The following is a 13,484-nucleotide window of genomic DNA, read 5'->3' on the forward strand; positions in this document are numbered from 1 at the left end:
CGGCTCTCTTTCAATGATTTGGAATGGGAATATTCATCTGTGCTTTCAATATTATCAGCATCTTCTTCCTTCCTCCTCTTCCAAAGAAAGCATTGTCTCCAGAACTGACACGCTGTCTCGGGCGTTGAGTGTGACGGGGACGGAGATAGAGATGAAAATCGATTTGACTTTTCGTTTTTCAGTCGAGCTCCTCGTGAGTGGAGTGGTTGTTGGTGTTTTTGAGGGCAGAGTGGAAGTGAGAAAGCACAGCATATTTTCGAACATTCCTCTGAGAGGAGAAACTGTGATAAAGCAGATGAAAAGAGCAAGAAACTGAAAAAGAATGAGAATGTGCAAGGGAGATGGCAAGGAAGAAGAAGAAGAAGAAAGAGAAGAGGAAGAAGGAGAGGAAAGAGAAGAAGAGGAAGAAGGAGAAAAAGAAAAAAGAAAAAAGAGAAAAAGGAGAAAAAGAGGAAAAAATTGAAGAAAAATCAGATAAAACATAAAATATTTCAAAGGAAAATTCAAAAAACTCAGAAAATTCATCAAAATCAGCAAATTTTGCAAAATCAAATTCAATAAAGTCACTTTGTTTTTGTTCTCCTTCCACAAATATCACAACCCCTCCTCCTTTTCTTCCTCCGAAACATTCTTTTCGTTCTTCTTCTTCTTCTTTCGGTTACCTCTTCGATCACACTGAACTGGTTGATCTTTACGTCAAAGAAAACATATCGTGTGAGGAAGTTTGCTGGTTTCTGTGTTCCAAATTAACACTGCTCATGGAACAGTTGGAGATGTGAAAGGAGTTGAAGTTAAGGCGTTTGCGAGGGAGATGAGGTGGAATATGCTGAGGTTGTTAAAATTGAAACTTGTGATGAATGTGTGGTTGAGGAAGAGGGAGCTGACTGAGAGGAGAAGATAATAAAGAAAATGAACAAAACGAATTCGCAAAAAAAACTTAATGGTTCTTTTTTTCGTTTCAGAAGCGATTAAGCAGTGTTATGAAAGATTAATTTGGAAAACATTGGAGATTAAAGAAGACAACACGAGTAATATTTTCAGATGGGAGATTTGAATGAAGTGGAGCAGAAACAGAAAAAAGATGAACAGCGTATGGAGAAGACAGCAAGAAAATCATTTCTTATAAATAATTATGAAAGAAAAGTCGAGATTGACTCTTTTGTAGGGTTATTATTTTATCTTGACACTTTTTCTTTATTCTGACCCAAAAAATGAAGTGAAAAAAATTCAAAAAACAACACAATTAAAAGAAAACAAAATCAGAATTAATTCTTCTGATAACTTTCCTTTTTCCTTCACCTCGATTTAATGCATTATCTTTCTTTTCATCTTCAAAATCATCGTTTTAACATGAAGAAATCTTCTTTTTATTTTTTTCTTATCATCCACAACAGTCTTCACTTCATCTTTCTCCTTTTCATCCATTTCATTTTTCCTTTCAATATTCATTTTCAAATGATTTTCCCATTTCTCTAAAAGATTTTCGTCGGTTATCACTTTTCCATAAAAGTTGAATCTATTTCTGCGAGATGGAAGAGGGTAAATCGAAGATTCGGGCAGTTTCAAAAGAACTGGCCCAGAAGAATTGTGAAGAACACCACTGCAGACAAAAGCTTTCTGAATTACAGAAGGTGATAATGCAGTGTGGATAGCTTGAGGCAGAACGTCGGAAATTGCAGCTCGTTTGGAGGAAGATGAAGAAGAAGAGGGAGCCTCAAATCTGTTTGTCAGCTCAGATTTGAACACAGCAAACACTCCTCTGTCCAGTGGTTGACAGAGGTGTGTGCTGTGTGGCACGAAGGTTAAAACGTCGACTTGTTGTTTTTGGAATTCTCGCCAGATCGATGGATCTGCGCGAGATGCATGCGAGTCAAGAAGGAGAAGAATGTGTTCATTTTCAAGTGACATGCGCTTTCTTCTTTCGATGATGGAAGGCAGAAGAACGGTGAGAGCATACCTTTTAAAGCACTCATTGTCCATCCAGCCGCTTCCATTTGCCCAAATTTCCAACGTCGGAGATAACAGGCTTTTCAGCTCTTCTGGCAGCTTTGCACTTGGCCACAAAATGACTGAAGGAAAGGCATATCCGTCCGCTGCAACAGCTGCCACGAATGTAGAATTAATCATTCTTGGTGGTTCTTTCGTAAAACCTGCTTTTGTATCTGCTGTATGCACTACAAGCTGTTTAGAATCTGTAGGAACGCGCGTTGAAGATTCATCGACATTTACAATCAAAGCTGGATTGTAATGGAACTTTTCGTGCAGCTCGTCGAGTGTTTTATACCAGGGTTTTAAAACACTTCTGCACGAAACAGCCAGTCTGTTAATGTCCAAATTCTTCGGCGTTCCAGTCTTCAGCTCCGGATGACGCTTGACAAAGCCGTAAGTTGCAGACATTGAAACTTCTGTAAATGGTGAGTCTTCATCATCGTTGTCGTTTATAACATTTTCTATCTGAAAAACAAATGATTAAAACATATAAATAAAAATTAAACAAACCAATTCTCTTGTTTTTTTCAAAGTTAAACATGTTCCAGACTTTGCTTCAATGTGAATAATATCCAAAACTCTTTGTTCCTTTTCGCCAACAACTGCTGCAGGTCTGCCAATTTTTCCAACCAGCCTTCCTTTTCTGAGAGCTCTCACAGCATTTTTGATACCTATGCGGCTGAATTCCTTTGAATTAATTGCATCCGTCATGCGAACAACTCCATCAACAACGATATGAGCCATTCGCTCCAGCAGACTGTGATACTTCCTGTACTTACGCGAAGACATTGCGCGATGCAGTTTTTTCTTACCTTCTTTTAATTTTATTTCTGTTGATATTTTCATTTTTTTAATAATATTTTTAAGATCATAATAATTTTTTATTTTTTTGATTGAAATGAAATGAAAAAAAAATCAAAAAAAATAACATTTTTAGTAAACGAAAGGTTTTATGCCCCATGTAACCCTCCAATTCCACACAGAAGTTCAATGAAGGGGCTAAACCCCCCCATCTCCCCCCCCCCCCCCCCCCCCATGCGAAATTGGGTTTGTTTCAAAATGTATTTATTATTATCTATTGAATTCATATATATACTTAAAAATCTTTAAAAATATGAAATTGTGGGAAAAGTTAATGATTAATTAAAAAAAAAGGTCAAGATAAAAAAAAAAGGTCGAGATAAAATTATAACCCTAATTATTTATTGCTGTTTCCCTCCATTTCGTTTATTATTTTTAAAGTCGTTAAACTGCGCAGATTTGACAGGAACTTTGAAATGATGTTTCGGCTCAAAAAAATTCTTTTTCACCTAAAGCATAAAAAAGGAATGTTTTTTTCAATAAAAAAATAAAACAAATACATATCACAGAAATAAAAGCTAAATACTAGCAAAAAATCAATTTTTCTCTTTGAGCAATAAATACAACAATAGATTTTATTTTTTCAATTTTCGATCTTTTTTATGATGTCAAAAAAATTCACACATATATTTATTTTGCAAATCAAACAATAGTGATTTTTCAAAATTGAGTGATTTATTTATCCCATATTTTTTGAAATTTGGAAAATTGGTCTTAATGAATAGAATGAGGGTGTTGTGTTTGTGCTGTAGATAAAAATGAAGAATTGAATAAAAAGAACAGTTTCAAAAAGAGCTATGAAGTTCATTATTCTCTCTATTCATCTGCTTCATCTGCTTCATCGAGGTTAATGAAATTCAGAAGCGAAAAGTTGAAAGCTGCTGTGTTTACTGAAAATATGAGAAATCCTTCGTTGTGATAATTTTCTAGCCTTTCTTTTTGTATTCAATAGTTTGCAATTTTTTTTATAGAAATTCATCTGCTTGTTGCAGTGAGTGAATAAGTAGCAAAGCATGTGACAATCGTCTCGTTGCTGCTCTTATCGCTTTATCTGCTTTTGTTGCTTCTCAATAATCAAACAGATCAAGGGTTTTGTTGCTTCAAGCTGTTCTGTTTGGATGAAATGGGTTGTGTTGCCTTGTGATGTCGAACTTTTTGTGATGCTTTCTTCTACAGTGTTTTCTCTTCTTCTGTCACTTGGTGTGTGTATGTTCCCGAAGTTGGTGAGCAGATGGATATTTGAAGAAGCATATGCTAAAACTTGAGCATTGATTCTTTGATGGGTTTGAATTGCCCATTACTATGAAATAGAGTTGGTCGCATGCTCAATTAGATAGCAAAGATATGCAGAAGGTGCATACCCCGTGGGAATGAAGTATAAAGAATCTTCTGTTTTGTTTGATCAGTTGCTGATATATCCAAGGGTTACTTCACTTGAAATACTGAAGAATCCGCTTGTGGCTTTTTATTCGAACAAGATTTCCTAAGTTGAAGAAGAAGCTGTAAAAATGTAACAATGTAAAAGGAGAAAAAGATAAAGTGTAACAAGTGATAAAAAAATAAGATGAAAATGATGAAAATGATGAAAATGATGATGAAGAAGGGTCATTTGAAATCTGAATGCACGCGTCGATGCCAGTTGTTTCTTCGCTGTCTGCCAGCCCATTCCCCGAGAAAATGGAGAATCTCACTTGCCCGACACCTTCTGTGCTGCACTCCTCCTCGTTCACTGCTGCGCATGCCCCTCTTTTCTCCCAAACATTCCTCTCCTTTTTCTTCTGTTCGAAATGTCTTTCTTTCTCGTTTTCTTTTCCTTCCCAATCCATCTCCCCATTCTCATTCTCTTTCTCTTCCACTTCATTCATCATCATCATCTCCTTTGCCATCATCTCCCTCACCACCCAGTGCAGCCCTCCCCCAAACCCGCTGCTCTCACACCCCACCCACCAGCACTCCCCCATCACACACACCCCGCTGCACCCCTGCACAGAGCTGCCTCCACCCATCCCCCCTGCCACACAGCACTTCTCAAACTGGCACCCCACAACACATGCTGCATCACTGTTGCTGCCTCCATTGCTTCTTCCTTCACTTCTTCCTCCTGTTGGCGAAGAAGGAGGCGCAAAAGAAGACACATGCAGTCCACCCCCTGCCACCCCCGCTGAGCACCCTGTGAAGTTCGTGCTGTTCGCACAGAAGCTGCGCCTGACTGACGTGGCACACACGCCTCCGCCGCTTTTCAGAGGCGATGTGCAGTTCGCAAAGGCAGACGACGAGACAAGGAAGGCGCCGAACGAACGGCCGAAAACAGCTCCCCCCGACGACAGCGCAGTGCAGGACTGGAACGTGCAGGAGATCACACTCAGCGACGCATCGTCAATGCCCTGAACAGCAAGCGCTCCGCCGTCAAATGCGCCGCTTCCAGTTTGGTTCCAAATGCAGAACGAAAAAGTGTGGTTTCCTGATTCGCCGATTTGCTCCCGTTTCATTGTAGAATTCCCTTGCACACTTAATGTTGCTAAATGGCTGCACGCTATAAAAGACGTATTGAACGCTGAAAGTGAAGAAAATCCCGAATTTATGTCTCCTACGATTCCCCCATAAATCACATCCAACACACTCTCGAATCTGCTCCCGCTAATAATAGTCTTCCACAACTCATTCCCCCATTCTCTTCTTCCGAGCCCTTCTCCGTTCCCTGCCCTCCTGCTCATGTTCCGCATCTCGCATAAATCCACCTTCCACTCCCCTCTCCTCAAATCTCCCAAAAACGGACCACCACACAGTTCCATGCACTCAAACGAGCTCTGCTCAACACGCACTCTCCCAACATTCAACCCTCCATTTTTCCCCTCGCAATCTTGTACGAGCGGCCAGACTGCGCAGTTTGGATGATTTGTTATAACAGAAAAATTATTCAATAGCAAATATCCATTTGACACCGAAAATGGCGAGCATCTGGAATTTCGATTCTCCACAACAGCATTGTAAACATGTGTTGATGACAAAGCGCAAATTGTGATAATATTTAGATTTTCATATTGCAAGAAATAAGCACTACTTAATGTTATTGAAGAATTATATAATTTCAAATCTTCTCGAAAAGAAATTGAAGAATAAGCGCTCTAGAATTGTATCGAGAATATTAATAATAACGTTGAAGGATAAACATATAATAATATGAACAAATATCGAGGTATTTAACAATGAAAGTGAAAATAAACATATTGTCTAAAGTCATACATCAAATAATTCCCCCTTTAAAATTTTGCTTTTACAAGGAACATAAAACCGAATTGGTGTGCTAATAGCATCTAATGATGCAAAGAACAAAAAAATAAAAATAAAAATAAAATTCATTAAGTTATGTAATGGGGCTATTAGCAAATCAACAATTCATATTCATTTTTAAAAAGAAAAAAATGAATTTCCCTTTAGGCTTCGGTGATGATTGAAAACATCTTTTAAAGATAATATTAAAAAATGAAAGATAGAGCTGTTGAAGATAAAATTGAGAAATGCATAAAAAATTCGTCCACTCCGGGAATTGAACCCGGGCCATGAGAGTGACAGTCTCATATTCTACCGACTATACTAAGCGGACTTGTTGTTTTTGTGAATTTTTTATTATCAAGTAGTAAAATACGATATGGGTAATTCTTTTTGAAAAGTCGCCACAGATCAAAATATTGTCCCATCGCAGTAAATATAAATACACTCCGTGACCATTATTCAACATTTGTTTTTCATATTTTAAATTTGTGTTTTTTTTATCATGAAAAACAAAAGGATAAAAAAAAAACCTTTTTCCAAAAAAATTTGAATATTGCTTTTTGATCAATTTTATAAATTTGATTTAATGGTGATATTACAATTTTTATTTGTCATTGCACTTGCTTCTTTGCAACACATTTGTGGTGTAATCGATTTCAAGAGTTTATGAATTGAAAAATCAGTTTGATTTATCAAATACTAAATTTTATAGTTGTTGTGTTTATCTTCTTTTAGAGAAAAGCGATTACGTTGGGTACGGACGAATCAAGTTTTTGTTTCTAATGGACTATTCTGCATTTACTGTTTCATATGTGGAAGAGGATTTGCTGACATTTAAATTCAAAATTACATCTGCGGAACATTGTTTAATTACTGCTTTTTTCCATTACAATGCATGCTTAAAAGGCGGACATGACGCTATTCTCCAAAATTCTTCAGCTTATAACAAGTGATTCCACATGCTATTTAACAAGGAAAACATCAAAAGGAGAAAGTGCAAAATATAACTCAGTTGATATGAGTGAACAGCTTAATTTCAAATGAGGAAGAATTAGATTCGTTTCATTGGTTCAAACACAACCAAATGAAAATGATTTATTCACTTCCTCAACAACATCCAAACTACACCAGATGGCATTCTTCCAACACCTTTGATTCCGTTTAAAAAATTAATTCTCAACACATTTTTATATGGCACCTATTTCGATCCAAAGAATGACACATCGTTTGCTCCTGATTACGTCTTTTTGGTGTTGAGAAAAGGAGAAAAAGGTACAGAAAGATATTTGTTTGTTCATGCTCCAACTTCGCATTCTTTTATGAACAAACAAGAAGCGACATCATTCATAGAGAAGAGACAACTGATTACGAGAAAATTGAGCACAATGAGAACACAACAGCATAAGATTCTTGTTTCTATAAAGCAACAGGAAATGAAAGAAATAAAGGAAATTCATCAAACGAAAACAGAGTGAAAGAAGGAAGTGCCTTGATTGCAGCTGTTCAGAGAGAAGTTGAACAGAAAGGAGAGAGAAGCAACCCTTATACTCAGATTGACATCGCTTGCATTGAAATAGGCAGCATACCAAAGGTGATAAAACACATTCTATCAACACTCACTTCTTATGTGATGATGTTTACAGACATTTCTAATATTGTCATTTTTTTGGAGATTTAGAACAACACAAGGCAACTGATCACAACAAATTTCACAGAGATTTGTACTTCTCTAAATTCAGATTCAGATTCATATTCATATTCAGATACAGCAACGTCACAAACAACGATGACTGCCACAGTATCATCGAATTCTGCATCCCCTTCAACACCTTCTGCTCCACCACAATCTTCAATAGCAGACTTGTCGTTCAGCATTCTGCAAGAAATATTCTCGTCAGCTGCAGATGTTGTGCATTTCTTCCTGTTTAGCTACTCCTTTTCCTCCTCTTTCAAAGAAATGCCTCTTCTTTTCAATGGTTCAAATGATCAAAATACTCATTTCCTGCTATTTGAGTCAAGAAAAACAATGCATCGAATTATGCAGCAGCAGACAGAACTGCTTGTGATGAGAAAAGAGGAAATACTGAATGAGATGCAGACGCTGAATGAATGGCTCAGATTAGTTGATTTGAGTTCTAGACATTCAGTTGACAAAAGAGGAGGAAGAATTGGAAAGAGCCATTCCACCAAATGTAATTGTGACAGGTTTCATCAAAGCAAAGTTTACCCAACTGCAATTCTTGTTGGAGCTTAATTCTGCTGACAAATGGAGATGAACAGATAGTCCTAAAAATGTAATTCAGAAACAGATAAAGCTGATTTGCTTGCTTCATTTCCAGCTTTTCTTGATACGCAAAAGCATCGTCATTGTTATGGATGTTCTTGTGCACATTTCAACAGACAACTTGGGTGTGTCTATGCTAAAGATATCTGAATTCTCAGAAATGGCAGGTGCTCAGATGATGGCACAAGGCGGGAACTACGAATGGCTCTGCGAAATATTCTCAGAGCGGGAAAAAGCGAAGATAGAAATCAAAACAAGGAGGAGCACTTTGCAGACGAATAGAAACGATGAAGGAAAAGGCACTGCCAATGAGTCAGACGAAGCACCACAAAATGAGAAAGCCACATCTTCTGATGGAAAAAGTGTGCATTCAGGAAAAGTGACAGAATCACAATACAAGGCAAACATTGCGTTGCGGTTTATGGAACAAGAACAAAATGAGAAGGATGCATTTTGATACAGAAAGAAAAGATTGCGGCAGTTTCCAGGTGCTGATTCTTGCTCACTCAAAGTTATTTTCTCACCTTCCGTAATTGACATATTTGACTATCCAATTGATGCATTCGCGTGCGAGATATCGTCATCAATGCTCATAGAACAAGAAAAAAGAGCATCATATTTTGAGGCTACTCTCATTTTGATAGAGTCAATCATCACTTTCATCTATATCATGAGGAGCATGGGAGTGAATATTGAAGGACTCCCAAATGACCAAACAGAAGACGAAGAAAATAACAACCAACAAGATGGAAACGAAGAAGTCGACAGGCATTATCATAAAGATGAATCGAGAGAAGAAGGAGTTGGAGTTGGAGTTGGAGAAGGAGGAGAAGGATCATTTGAAGAGGGAGCTATTGAAGACGAAATAGAAGAAGAAAGGCAGATAGGAAGACAATACATGGAGAATGAGAACGAGCCAAAAAGGGAAAAAAGGAAGGAATTGGAAATGAAGATGGAGACAAAATTGAAATAAAGCCTCAACAACAACCACACAAAGAAGTTGAATGCAAAGAAACAAAAAATGCAACTTGTTTTGAAGGCACTACTGTTCTGCGGACGAGCGATCTTAACGAGTTTATTACACAGCATACACACTATCGACCAGAAAACTCTGCAGAGAAGAATTCTTCAGTTGCGGTCGAAGCGTTTCAAACTCTTTCAGAGATACAACACAAGTCGTCAGAAAATAAGAAAGCCGAAGAAAGTCAACAAGAAGACAACGAAAATGCTTTGACATTTTTCAATAAAGCAGAAAGAATGAGATTAAATAGCTGAATAGCAACTGTGGAAGAGAATGTTTGATTGTTGAGCCTGTTGTTGGGAATACAGAAGCTGAAGTGATGAAATACACAAGCGAGTGGGATCAACGTCATACAGAAAGAGAAAAAGAAAGAGAAAGGAAAAGAAAGAGAACGGGATATGATTTGGGTTCATCTTTGGCATTTCAAACAAACAATGCAAGCCATCTTGACAGCATAACGTGGAGAGAAAGAAGATGGATGATGTGGGAAGGAAAGGTGCTTCAAGTTGTTTGCCGCAAAGTTGATGAGCCTCCAGTGTCAACAATACGTGAAACTAACATGAAAAGATTACAGGAATACTTGATTAAAAAGAGAAAGAAAGAAAATGAACAAAAGTTGACGAATATTAAAAATAAACTTTCGAGCAAGTTTTTTGGTTCACAAAAGAAGCCATACGAAGATGAGGAAGTGAAATCCACTAGCAGATTTGCACTTGCAAACGAAGAGGTTTCAGAATTGTGTGCGAATAATAACGGGCAGATTCCAACAAAAGAATGCATTCAAGAGCTTACAAAAATAAGTGCAATACATCCCACTGTTCAGAATCAGAGCGGAGGTTACTATGAAATCCACAGATTCACTCGCTCGCCTGATTCTTCACCTTCTGGATATATCTGTGATTTTATCATTCCTATTCTTACGGCTGGCCCTCGCTCCACATTCTGTTATGCGCTTTTTACTCTTCCGCTTTCTATTTCTGAGGTTCTTTCTTCGAAGATATCGTTAAAGCCGATCATCAAAGAGATTGTTAAGCTTTCTTCGAAGATCACTGTCTCCAAATTGAAGTGGATCGATACAAATTCAAATGAAGAGATGAATAACTATTGGAAGAACATGTACACCAAACAGGCAACGCCACAAGAAGAAAAAGAAAAAGAAGATGGAATAAACGAGAGCGAATCTTCGTGCAAAACTACCAAAGTTGCAACTGTTGAATCACAGATATCAAATGGCGGAGCATCCAGAGAAAGAAGAATCGACAAAAGCTAATGAAAAAAACTTACAGCAGGAAAAGAAGAAAAAACAGTATCTGAATCAAAAATGAATGGTGAAATCGAAAAGAACAGAAAATCGGAAAATTTGAAAGAACCAAACGATGAAGATGTTGGAAACAAGGAGCAAATTACTTCTTTGCGGCAAGATCCATTTCTTCCACTTTATGAGCATTATCATTCACACACTTTGAGCAGCATTCCTTCAGGCACTTTTGTAAACAATGTGATTCTTTCTTCACCAAATGAAGCACTTTTGCTCGAAACAAATAATAAAACATTGCTCTGTACTAATGCCACCACAACTGTTCTTCTCTCTGAATTGCTCCAAAATTGCACAAAGAACATTCAATTGCTTGATGGAAATGATTCTTCTTCAAGCAATAAGAATGGAGAAGATAGAAAAAATACCGGTAAAGCATCACTTTCAACAATTGAATCTGTTTCAAATCAACTTTTGCCTCTGAAAAGTCCATTTGTTCCTCCGCCATCTGCAATTTGCCATTTTACAGTGGATGACTTTGCAGTAGTTGTTGAATGCCGACGGATTGAATGGCTTGCAGATACTCCAAACAGAGCAGAAGTGGAGTAGGAAAGCCCACTCAGAGCGAAACTATGGCTAAAAGAGATTGTGGAAGGAGAGTACATCGCAGCATAGGCGATGTAGTTGACTGTTCCACTTCATCCTGGAGCGTATTGGTGCACGGAAACAGAAGCCGAATACTGGGAGTGAATCAAAGATGCGATGAAAGAGAAGTATAAATCAATGGATAATTGCATTTCAATCACAGAATTCTTTACTATCAATCCGGATCATTGCTTCTTTGAACGTCTGGCTGAACTTCAAGCACTGACAAAGTTTCTCGTAGGAATGTTTAAGCCAGTGATGATTTTTGGAGAAATATCGAACGGAGAGAAGAGGATAAAAGGATGGGAGATGTTTGAAAGGCTGAAGGAGCTGAAAGAAAACAGAGAGACAATTCAGCGTGTTGTCAAAAGAAGACAAGATTGGCCAATGCGACGAGCAATGCAGAAAGAGGCAGAAAGAATAATGGAACAAGACAGAATGACGTGGGGTCATCAGCACCCTCTCAAAGAAGAGCACAAAATGTTGATCTACATGCAGATACCAGCGAGCTTTGACCAAAAGCTCAAGATTCTCAACTCTCTGGCCTTTGAACAGAAGCAAAAGTTGTATCAGTGGCCAAATAGAACGGCAGAGATATCAGAAGAAATAGCACATGACAAAGCAATCATTCGGAAGTTCAAACGAGAAAAGCTGCGAGAGATTAAGGATCTTCTCAGCAAAAAGACATTTTTGACACGATTGGAGAGGAAAGGCGAGGAGAAAAAGGAGTTAAACAACTTGAAGCATCTTCTGAAGCAACAAGCAGCACATCTCAAATACCAGAAACAAGAAGAAAAGAATTCCTTCTTTAAAACGATTGATAAGATTTTGAATGGAAGCCAAAGAGGTCGCAGCGAGATGCTTGTAGCACCATCTCTTTCTTCTTTTAAAGAAGGATTAGTTCGAAGACGCAGAATATCAACTTCTCTGTCTTCATCATCCTCAGCAGCCATGTCGCCATCTCTGGTCCTTTCACCTTATTCCTCCTCTTCAAATTCAGAGTCGCCTTTCAGTCATTCATCTGCTCATCCGCTTTCTCTGTCGCCTCATCGTTCGCGATGCCATCACCACCACATCCACGTTCACCATCCCAGAAACCACAGAAAGAGCACACAGAAAATACAAAATTCTGCTTTTAATGCGAAGAAAGCTACTCGCCCAGATAAGAAATCGAAACGGAAGCTAATTCCAAAAGCGAAGAGCCAAATTTCACCATCTTTGGAAAAGGAGAAGTTTTATAGTGATGAAAGATTAACCAAATTGCATCAAATAAAGAAACTAGCTTGCTTGTGAAATCTTCCGTGTTCAATTTATTGGATCGCAATTCATTATCACCTTCATCTTTGTACTCGTCGCATACTTCTCCTTCTCGCTCTTTCTCAATAAGATGTGAGTCCACTTCGTCCATTTGTTCCACTCTCTCGTGTGTTGAGCTTCCGTGGGAAGAGGCTGCAGAATATTCAGAGTCAGACGAAGAATGTATGCTCCAGGAACGACACGTCAGGAAGATGGAGAAGAGAATAACCATCAGGCAGCAAAAATTAGCAGAGCGGAACAGAAAACAAGAGCTGAAAAGAAGACTGTAGAGGAAGCTCAGAAAGGAGCGATTCTTCATCTTAAATGGATTCAGCATGTGAGCCAGCTCAGAGAGATCAACGACATCAGAGAAAAGATGAAGATTAAAGAAGAGCGGTGGAAACCTATTTCCAGAGAAACAAAAGCAGAGGAAAAGAAAGCGATTGATTGTCTGAAGCGACAAAAAGAAGAAATGCAAAAGAAACACACTTCAATCGAAAAACAGTGCTCGAAATTGATCGATCAAATTGTTGAGCTGAGAAAGAGAATCAACAAACTATCTTTGTCAACTTCTCCAGAGAAAGAGCCAGATGAAAAGAAGATGATGAAAGTGGAACAAAAAGTATTCCAAAAGATCAGGAGTTATGAAGAAGGAATGGATTGAGAAATGAATGAAGAGCAAACAAAAAGCGATTTGGACAAAAACGACAAAAGAAAGCTATCAAAAACTCAACCAGTAGACACTACAAATTTTATTCCTCTTACAACAATTGCCAGCATTTTGGAAGCAGAGAAGAAGGAAGAAAAGGTTGCAGAAGCCGAAAACGATTCCAAAAATGATAAAACAAAAACAGATGAAA

The 13,484-nt window shown here is 38.0% G+C and overlaps 8 protein-coding genes across 8 annotated transcripts; 5 read left to right on the forward strand and 3 right to left on the reverse strand.

Moving 5' to 3' along the window:
• Nucleotides 1–830: 830 nt before the first annotated feature.
• On the reverse strand, nucleotides 831–2,778 carry MONOS_13065 (putative DDE superfamily endonuclease; the record flags this gene model as incomplete). Its single annotated transcript, XM_067865744.1, has 2 exons — nucleotides 831–2,454; nucleotides 2,500–2,778. 2 exons carry the CDS (start codon nucleotides 2,776–2,778, stop codon nucleotides 1,306–1,308), a joined length of 1,428 nt encoding a protein of 475 aa, XP_067732431.1. The 3' UTR covers nucleotides 831–1,305.
• A 1,502-nt stretch (nucleotides 2,779–4,280) lies between these two features.
• Nucleotides 4,281–6,210, reverse strand: MONOS_14184 (uncharacterized protein; the record flags this gene model as incomplete). The annotated part of the gene is made up of 2 exons (XM_067866964.1): nucleotides 4,281–5,975; nucleotides 6,094–6,210. The coding sequence occupies 2 exons, from the start codon at nucleotides 6,208–6,210 to the stop codon at nucleotides 4,281–4,283; spliced, it is 1,812 nt and encodes a 603-aa protein (XP_067732432.1).
• Nucleotides 6,211–7,797: 1,587 nt separating this feature from the next.
• Nucleotides 7,798–7,998, reverse strand: MONOS_14183 (uncharacterized protein; the record flags this gene model as incomplete). The annotated part of the gene is made up of 1 exon (XM_067866963.1): nucleotides 7,798–7,998. The coding sequence occupies one exon, from the start codon at nucleotides 7,996–7,998 to the stop codon at nucleotides 7,798–7,800; it is 201 nt and encodes a 66-aa protein (XP_067732433.1).
• Nucleotides 7,999–8,495: 497 nt separating this feature from the next.
• MONOS_14182 (uncharacterized protein) lies at nucleotides 8,496–9,380 on the forward strand (the record flags this gene model as incomplete). Its single annotated transcript, XM_067866962.1, has 2 exons — nucleotides 8,496–8,769; nucleotides 9,052–9,380. The coding sequence occupies 2 exons, from the start codon at nucleotides 8,496–8,498 to the stop codon at nucleotides 9,378–9,380; spliced, it is 603 nt and encodes a 200-aa protein (XP_067732434.1).
• Nucleotides 9,381–9,659: 279 nt separating this feature from the next.
• Nucleotides 9,660–10,698, forward strand: MONOS_14181 (uncharacterized protein; the record flags this gene model as incomplete). The annotated part of the gene is made up of 1 exon (XM_067866961.1): nucleotides 9,660–10,698. The coding sequence occupies exon 1, from the start codon at nucleotides 9,748–9,750 to the stop codon at nucleotides 10,696–10,698; it is 951 nt and encodes a 316-aa protein (XP_067732435.1). The 5' UTR covers nucleotides 9,660–9,747.
• A 51-nt stretch (nucleotides 10,699–10,749) lies between these two features.
• MONOS_14180 (uncharacterized protein) lies at nucleotides 10,750–11,292 on the forward strand (the record flags this gene model as incomplete). Its single annotated transcript, XM_067866960.1, has 1 exon — nucleotides 10,750–11,292. The coding sequence occupies one exon, from the start codon at nucleotides 10,750–10,752 to the stop codon at nucleotides 11,290–11,292; it is 543 nt and encodes a 180-aa protein (XP_067732436.1).
• Nucleotides 11,293–11,466: 174 nt separating this feature from the next.
• MONOS_14179 (uncharacterized protein) lies at nucleotides 11,467–12,621 on the forward strand (the record flags this gene model as incomplete). The annotated part of the gene is made up of 1 exon (XM_067866958.1): nucleotides 11,467–12,621. One exon carries the CDS (start codon nucleotides 11,467–11,469, stop codon nucleotides 12,619–12,621), a length of 1,155 nt encoding a protein of 384 aa, XP_067732437.1.
• A 184-nt stretch (nucleotides 12,622–12,805) lies between these two features.
• Nucleotides 12,806–13,288, forward strand: MONOS_14178 (uncharacterized protein; the record flags this gene model as incomplete). Its single annotated transcript, XM_067866957.1, has 1 exon — nucleotides 12,806–13,288. One exon carries the CDS (start codon nucleotides 12,806–12,808, stop codon nucleotides 13,286–13,288), a length of 483 nt encoding a protein of 160 aa, XP_067732438.1.
• Nucleotides 13,289–13,484: the final 196 nt, after the last annotated feature.

The sequence above is a fragment of the Monocercomonoides exilis genome (genome assembly GCF_001643675.1).
Source record: "Monocercomonoides exilis strain PA203 chromosome Unknown scaffold9-1957334, whole genome shotgun sequence".
In the NCBI taxonomy this organism is placed as follows: domain Eukaryota; phylum Preaxostyla; order Oxymonadida; family Polymastigidae; genus Monocercomonoides; species Monocercomonoides exilis.